The 8630-nt window shown below is 44.3% G+C and overlaps 1 protein-coding gene across 3 annotated transcripts; it reads left to right on the plus strand.

The window, feature by feature from the left end:
* The first annotated feature begins 1005 nt into the window (after positions 1–1005).
* Positions 1006–8257, plus strand: GPR160 (G protein-coupled receptor 160). Of its 3 annotated transcripts, none has more exons than XM_090051939.1 (2): positions 1006–1612; positions 5557–8257. In XM_090051939.1, the coding sequence occupies exon 2, from the start codon at positions 5611–5613 to the stop codon at positions 6628–6630; it is 1020 nt and encodes a 339-aa protein (XP_089908065.1). In that variant the 5' UTR covers positions 1006–1612; positions 5557–5610; the 3' UTR covers positions 6631–8257. The 3 variants fall into 3 exon arrangements, with proteins under 3 accessions (XP_089908065.1, XP_089908068.1, XP_089908066.1); XM_090051942.1 differs by lacking the exon at positions 1006–1612 and adding an exon at positions 1634–2024; XM_090051940.1 differs by lacking the exon at positions 1006–1612 and adding an exon at positions 4657–5172.
* Positions 8258–8630: the final 373 nt, after the last annotated feature.

Consider the following 8630-nt stretch of genomic DNA (forward strand, 5'->3'; position numbering starts at 1 on the left):
GTCTGGGGTGGCCCAAGAAGGATTTCTGGGTATAATCCCTGCCCAAAATCCAATTCCTTATTCAGGTTCATTAATCTAGCACAGTGGCTGGGGTGCTCTCTTTTAGCACCCCTGCACAGCCAAATGCATTTCGGGCTGGGCAAATCTCTATACAGAGATGTCCAGAAGCATCCCCTGGTGGCACAGAGACATGGTCTGGGGTGGCCCAAGGAGGATTGCTTGGTGTAATCCCAGCCGAAAATCCAGTTCCTTCTTCAGTTCCATGTATTTAGCAGAGTGGCTGGGGTGCTGTCTGTTGTCAGCCTGGCACGGCCAACTGCCCTTTGGGCCCAGCGATCTCTGGTCACAGATGTCCAGGGCAGTCACCCGGCTGGGCAGAGGTATGCCGATGGGTGGCCCAAGCACAATTTCTAGCCATACTCTCAGCCTGAATGCCAGTTCCTTATTCAAGCCATTATACTTAGTATAGCGGCCACAGGGGCTGTTACTTGGCAGCCTGGCACGGCCAAACCGTGCTTTGGGCCAGGAGGCACTGTGGTCAGGGGTCTTTGGGACAGTCCCCCAGTGGCGTTGCCATGAAATTTAGGGTGGCCCAAGAAGTATTTTGCCCCATAATCCCATCCTAATCTGACGTTCATTTACGGCTCTGTACTTGATGTGGGATATTATTTTACATATTAATTGGTACATATGCATAGCTAATGAAATGCTCTCTCTTTAGGACATGGAATGCATTAATAACAAGTTTTTATTGGGTCTAGGTTAGCTTTGACATAGGAACCCGGAATAAGGAACCAACTTCAGCGTCATCCGACAGGTGAAACCCGCGCGCCCAGGCGTAGCTGAAGCAGAGGGCCTGGGGCTGCAACCCGGGAGCAGCACCAGCCCGCGGCGCGCACCCACGTCTCCGCCACCCGGAGCCCGAGCCGCGAGGCCAGGCCAGGCCAGGCGCGGCGGTCTCCACCCGGAGGCCGCGCACGCGGCTGAGGGAGCCCGAGGCGGCGCCCGAGGCTGAGGCAGGGCGCTCCCGTCACAGCCTCGGCCCAGATCCCGCAGCGCTCCCTGGCAACGGGAGGCCGCGGAGCCGGCCGGGGCAGCGGGCGGTCTCGCGGGCCACGGTGCAGGTGAGCGGCGTAGCCGCACCGGGACCGCGGCCCCCGACGGGCGCTCGCTCCGGCACTGACGCCTCGTGGCAAATCGCCGTCGCTTCCTCCGTGTCCTCTCGGCGTCCACACACCCAGCCGCTCCGTCCTGCCCCGCGGGGAAGGAGGACCCACGCCTGAGGAGATCCGACCGCCCCGCAGGGCGCAGCGCCCCCCCGCGGGGCCGCCTCGCCCTGGCCCCCCAGCCCGCCCGGCTCGGACGACGCGCGCGGGTAGCGCGGCGCTCTGTGCTCGTTTTGTTTTGGAAAACGGCGTTTTTTCCACGCGCTGTTTGACCCTGGACGGTGTTTTGGGGTTTGGGTGCGCGCGCGTCTGTTCTGGAGGGCGCTCTGAAGGGCGGCTGTGGAAGAGGAGCGCCGAGGCTAAGCCCCGCCGGGCAGGAGTCGGGCCGCGCCGAGCGCGGGATGCTGTCTCCGGAGGGAGGCGGTGCCATAACCCCGGATTAGCAGGTGAGAAAATTCACCTTGGCAAATTTATGCCATTTTGTTTTGCATTGCATGTATTTTGCATCTGCTCAGAAACGCTGCAGGGCAGCGGTGTCCGATTCACCCGCAGACGTGGAGCGCAGGGCGCCCGTCAGGGGCCTGCACCCTGACTGTCTCTGGGGGACCCCAGTGTTGCTTGCCTTGCCCCCAAGCTCAAAGGCCCGTTAGGAGCTCTGCACGTGACACCTTTGCTGTAGACCGGCGGTCACCAAGCAGTGGATCTCCACCGCCGGTAGATCTTGGAGTCGATCCGAGGCTGGGGTGGGGGCTGCATGCCCGAGTGCACGCGCGTGCGCCCCAGCCCAGCAGCTCAGTCCGGGGGGGGCAGGTCCAGGCCCCTGCGGCGAGGGACTGCGCTACAGAGGCAGGAGCAGGGGTAAGTCGAGTGGGGCCCCGGCCGGGTGGGACTTTACCTGCTCGGGAGGCGCCCCCCCAAATAATATTTTCTCTCTCTGCCTCCTTCTCCCTCCTCCCAGACTTATCTGCTGGGGGGTGGCAGTGACACAGTAGATCTTGGGTTGTTTTTAAATGCCAAAGGTGATCTCCTGTTTAAAAAGGTTGGAGGCCACTGCTGTAGACAGACCTGGACACTGAACTGGGCAGCTGCTCAGGGCCCAGACAGAAAATGGGGGGGAGGGGGGAAATTACAATTGCAAAAAAAAATTTTAATATTGTGCATATACGGGGCTGGCAATGTTATCAATTGAGAACGAACTATTTAAAGACAGCGATAGCACAGATGTGAAAAAGACTTTTGCAACAAGTCCAGTTACTATTATCACCAGCAGTCAGAGCAGGTGAACTGCTGTATATTCACTTTTGAAAAGATTGCCCTTTTTGTACAGTATTGAGTCAAACTGAAAGCAGAGTTAGATGCATGGAGATGAGGTCAGAGATGTCAGGTATGATTAAGAGAGATGGGATAGTTGAAGTGGTAGAGGACTTAGGATTCCTTTTCTTAGATAATGGGAGCTACAGAGGAAAACTATGGAACAGCACTTGCCCGCTGCCTGGATATAAGTTTTTGGTCAAAGAGAAGGAGGAAGCAGAGAACGATTGGGGTGAAATTGTAGAGTTTTAAAAACAAGAACAAATATGTTGCCCTTCCAGCTAAATACTAGTGACACTTATCTGTGATGGCAATGGGATTTTTGGATAATAAACACTTCTGGAAGCCATGCTAATTATTCAGGTGCTTACATGTGGCTTCACTGCATAAGTTTAGGCACTTTTGACTGGACATTTTATTCTATGAAATGCTGTCACTTGCTTGTATATTCCAGTGACTTAAGTTTTACAGGTAAATAACATGTACAGGTGCAGCCTTCACAAAGTCAGGGCCATTTGCTAAGTCCAGTCATTTCTTCACATTTGTATTTGAAAGCTTTTACCAGTTTGTGGAGCCAAAAAAGTTATGTCTCAGTCCACTAGACTAAACGTGTATGAAAGTTGACAGTGTATTTTCATCTAGACAGTTACTTTTAAACCTTCTATAAAGCAATGTCTGGTGCACCCAAATAAGTCTCTTAGCTAGTGCAGGTGGATATTGAAATGCCAGCCTCAGATAACTGTGTAACTCTTCCTTTCACAAGAGATAGTGGAAACATCTTGGATCAGAAGATAATCCCAAGTATTTCTGCCTACTACATCTTCTTTACCTACAGAGAACAGTCTCTCAAGTACAGTAGTCCACAGGTTCTCTCCATTTATGCGTATTAGTTGCAGGCTGTGGATGCAAATTTAAATACAAACAAATTCTGACCCAAAAAAAGAATGCAGGAAGTTCCTCCCGCTCTGACTTGAATTATGGGGTTTTCTCCTTCTACACGCAGGGACCAAAGTATCATCAGTGTCTAAAGCAGAATGAAGGAATACAGGTCTCAGATTGCTTCAGGTGGTAATAATACTGCAGAACCCCCCCCCTCCCACCCCCCCAAACCCTCACTATTCAAGCCTTGGCACGTAAAAACTTTTTAACTTTCTTTTGCAAGAATGTTTGGGCAATACACTTAAAAAAGGAAGGAATGTCAAAATAATTTATTGCGTAGCAGTTGAAAAAAATGAGAACAGAAATAGAACCTTCTCTGAGAAGAGGGATGGGGCAGTAAGGGCGGTGAGAGAAAAGGGTGAAGCACCAGAATTAACATGTTCCATGAATTAGGGCCTGGATCATTTAATGTAACGTGACTTGATATGTGTTGCAGTATAGCAGACAACAAAGGTTCTTACTGTTGGGAAAATGCAAAGCTGTAGCTCTCCCTCACTGTAGCAATAGACCACACTTTCCCTTTCCCTTAAACTGCAAAAGAAGCAGGAGTTTCTTGAATACTTAAGACATCTGTTAGTACAGCCTTTTACAAGTTGGCATTTCAGGATTAAGTTGTAACAACACATACTATCATAACTGAACACAAATATATGAGGATTCTACATATAAAAAGATGAAGGAAAATGTGGCTGGATTAATTGGAGACAATAGAACTAAAACCCCATTGAGCAAATAGTGTTAGCTTTGTTACAGAAAGACTGATAAAGAAATATTTAACATCCAGTTAGTTATGGAAGTGACACTATAGAAATTCATTAAGAAGAAAGAACTACTGATATTAAGAACCAAGTTCTGCTTTCCTTACTCAAGCGACGAGCGGTTCTACTGAATTTAGCTTGACTAAAGGTCCAATAAAAAGTCTGTTGAGATCAGCAGAGTTGAAATGATCCAAAACGTGAATAAACCCACTTTTACTGACTTAAGATTTTGGTGGTTTATGAAAGTTTTCTTTTTCAAACTGGTTACCGTCTACTGGGGTGTCTGCGGACATAGATGCAATACAGACCTCTAGCTTAGAGGCAGCATTTAACTTCCAGTTCCAGAGACAGAAATTGAGAGATGTTTGAAAGAGCATAGTTCTTCTTTCTCATCAGTAGTGAACTCTGACAACCAATGTGCTAAAGGAGAAATTTAAAAAAGAATCGTGACAAAGTTACCACTAATGCTTATCACTCCAAAACTCTTCAAAAGTACCTGACATACAGGGTTTTTTTAGTTTAAATTATATGGGCATTTGAGGAGGCTGCATTACAGATATCATTAAAGGACAGAACTCACATTATTAAAATGCTCCAGTTTAGATTGATGTCGCCTGAAGGGCTGCTTTCAGATCAAAAAGCCGCTTTTAGAAAAATGATGGAAAATAAGATTGCTATTGGGTTTCAAGCATCCTCCCCCTATTTTTCTCTCAGAGAAAAATAAAACAAAAATTTACCTACCAAGTGTCATCTTGTGGAATTGGAGGGATTCTTCACAAGAGTGTGGGGTGAGGAGAGAAATCTACTTTTTCTTAAAAAGCAAAATGTTGATTGTTAGCTATAGGTGGCTTTATTTAAAGTCAAGTCATAGTCTAATGCATTTGGTCCCATTCATTTATACAGGCACACAGGTTGGGACAGTTCATAACAAACAAGACAAAGTGAAGGAGCCCTTCAATCTTCACATTTTCTTCTAGATGTGCAACTGCTCTACCATGGTGAGCAACTGAGAAACCATCCTAGGCTGAGTTTGCGTTAGAATTAACACAGGGAAACAAATTGTAAATAGAAGTACAAATGGACACTGAACTTCATTCTGACGCATCTTAAGTTATTAGCGCATAAAATCACTAAATAAAAATGGAAACAAACAAACATTATTCAAGTTTACAGTGATGCTTTAACTCCAAGTCTAAGAACATGTATTCAGAGGCTATAGGAATTTGCTATAAATGGTGGCTGTAAATGGTGTTTTGCTCTAAACAGAGACTTGACTGTGAATTCTCAAGAATGTGCTAGCTCTGCGACTGTTCGTTAAGTTATGATTGACAGAGTTATAACAGCAATCCTTACACTCTAAGATTCTCCTTCCCTCTTTTCAGGTGTGAACCACTGTGCCCTGTAAATTGTATTTTGCTGGCTCTTATCCTTGAAGAATGGCTGCCCTGCCCTGTGAAAATTGTTCCCTTCACTACCACTACAGCCGAGCCAACCCGCCTCTTGAAGCTAGCTGTATGCTGCTCCTGATTATGTTTGGAAAAGTCTCCCTCGATCTCTTCATGCTGCAAGTTAGAAGACAGAATATAAAAGAGAGTTTTATGGGATATTTTTGCATTTCGCTGGCTCTCATAGACTTCACACTCCTGATGAATATAGCATTAATTTCCTATTTTAAGGACTTTGCACTTTGTGGTGTTAGATTTACTAAGTATCACATTTGTTTGTTCACTCAGATAATTTCTTTTACCTGTGGTGTCTTGTATTACCCGATTTATCTTGTGGCTGGTCTAGATTATTACATGACTATAAATCAAACCTCTCAGCCACCAAGCATAAGTCAAAGGTTATTTTATATAGTTGCTGTAGTTTTTATATGGATATCAGGATTTTCTTATATTCTTCAAGTTCCAACTATCTATGCAAAATTCAGAATACAAAACAACTTTTTTGTCTACCAGTGTCCTTTATACAGCAGTGATCAGAGTTACTGGATATCATTAGCCATGCTGTTTGTCCTATGCACAGTTTTTGTGACTTGGTGGTCAGAAGCTATAGCTATGGTGCGATCAGTCAGGATGATTTCTTTTAAAAATAAGGCTGTTCTGCTCTTTTCATACATGTCTGATTACAGTCACACTGGTTGCAAGAAACAACTGTTGACAAGACTTCTCATCTGCTTTCTTGGTACTTGGGCACCTTTTGTCCTCCTTCAAGTGATCATCTTGTTGCTTGGGGCTCAGATTCCAGCTTACATGGAAATGAATGTTCCCTGGCTGTACTTTGTTAACAGTTTTCTTATCGCAACAGCATACTGGTTTAGGTGTCATGACATTAAGCTGACAGAGAGGACTTGGTCTGTAGATCCATTTGTCAGCTGGAAATTCTGCTTCATCCCGTTCAACAATCAAAATACAGAGCAAGCTGAAAAGCCAGGCACAGCAATCGTAATCTGTTAATGAGCTGCTGTGTGAAAAGAATGCAAATAAGTACTGTGGAACAGAGGTGTCTAATGATTGTGCTATTCTGATGTCTTTTATGAACCCATCTTGCTGGATAATATAAGGATATGTCTCCAGAACTGCAGCCTGTGAAGAAACTGTCACGAACATTTGCCAGTGTATAACGGAATATTGCACTGTTCTCTAAGCTAAGCTTTACAGATAGATGGGGACTTTAATGCACAGCAAAAGTTTTAATTAAATTTATAATATTTATAAAAAATATATAACTATTCATAAAAAGAGAGTTGAAATTTTGGATAAAGATAGCCACTACTTAAAAGCAACAAAACATGCCTGATTTTACTGTTAAATGTTAAACAGTTTCAGATTTGTTTCAAACTTAAAAAAATAAAATCATCAGTAACCAAAAGACCATTGTTGTCTTCTGTTACAGATTTAAACAACTTTATTAGTTATCAGTTTGTTCTAGAAAAGCTTAGCAATTTCCTCTTTAAAACTGAAGTTTCTATCTCTTCTAAAGAGGGAGAAACGATTAAAAATTGAAGTTAACTTTATTGTCTCCACCTCACCAAAAAAGTAACTATAATGAGGCAAATAGAAGAAGCAGAAAGCTTCCACACCAAAATGAAGGGTGACCGTTTAAATGTTTTGTAATCATTCCCTGGAACTAACTCCGGCATTCGTAACAGGTTGCAAAAGGGTTGCTTGATGCCGCGTCATTGTCAGACACTGGAAACTGGGCTAGATGGACCTTTGGTCTGACCAAGAATGGAAATTTGTAAGTGTGTTGTAAATGAATAATGCTGTGGCAGTGTGTACAGAACAACACAATACATTATGGCAGTGCAATATAGCCACTAAGCTCAATTGTTCAGGAAATGGATAAACAGCAGAAGTAGGTCAGCACGGCCCAGTGCAGAACAGAGGTGAGATGCAAGTTGGAATGAACTGGTTGTGTACTGAAAGTGAGAATGTGAATTAGTGGGGCTAGTTCACTTGGAAAGCAGGATCTATTAGTTTGGTTGGAACACCACACCAGCAGTGTATCTTTACCCAGCACTGCACTGTCACATTGACATCTCCAGAGTTAGTCTCCCCCAGTCTAAATACTGTACTCAGACTGAGGGAAACAAAGGAAAAGTGATTGCCCATCATGTCACAGCAGACTTGTAGAAGAGCTAGATATGGAACATGGGGAACAGATCCTTAGCCAGCTACTGCATAAACAAATGGAGGAGCTTTGACACTAGCTGACCAGTCTCTTGAGGCTGTCTCGTGTCCTGCTCTCTAGACAGTGCTGCTTCAGTATACTCAGAAGTGGAGTTGATGTAGGAGGCTGATTCTTAATATCCTTTTCATGCAATGTGTGTATGCATCTTTTAACTTGGGACAATCTCCTAAAAAATGGGCACCAAAAACCTTTATAAACTCGTTATTTGTATATCCCCCCTATATGTTCTCAATTGATGAGGAAACTGAAAGCAAATTAGGTGGTGCTATTAAGAATAAAAGGTTATTCCGCATTTTAAATGTCCCATGTATCGCCTTCCCCATATCTGAAAAATGCATGTCAAAAACCTCAATTGTGCAGAATAAGCTGCACCTTTATTTTACATATTAAAAAAAATACAGCACCCCTGAAGTGCACAAAGTATTTCACAATTCTTCTTCAAAAAATTGCCGATTTCCATATTCGCACTATAGATTTGTTAACCTTCTTTCCTGAGCAGGCCTTACGGTGTATATTCTTAGGGCTAAGTGGAAAAAAAAGGAGTTGTACTTCCTTCTCCTAATTTCCTGGTTGAAATGGAGTCTGATATCTGTCGGTTATCAGGCTATGCATTACTTGAAACCATTGTTTCATTTCCTTACTCTATTTATTTTCTCCTTTTATTATTCTCTGATTATTTTGCAGGCAGAAAGGTTGAGGGTGAATTTTAAGACTGGACTGATGCACATTTAGCCCCCAATACAGTTTTTCTCCTGTGCCCTGA

The sequence above is a fragment of the Crocodylus siamensis genome, chromosome 6, assembly GCF_052110815.1.
Source record: "Crocodylus siamensis isolate JL-2025a chromosome 6, ASM5211081v1, whole genome shotgun sequence".
NCBI classification, from domain to species: domain Eukaryota; kingdom Metazoa; phylum Chordata; order Crocodylia; family Crocodylidae; genus Crocodylus; species Crocodylus siamensis.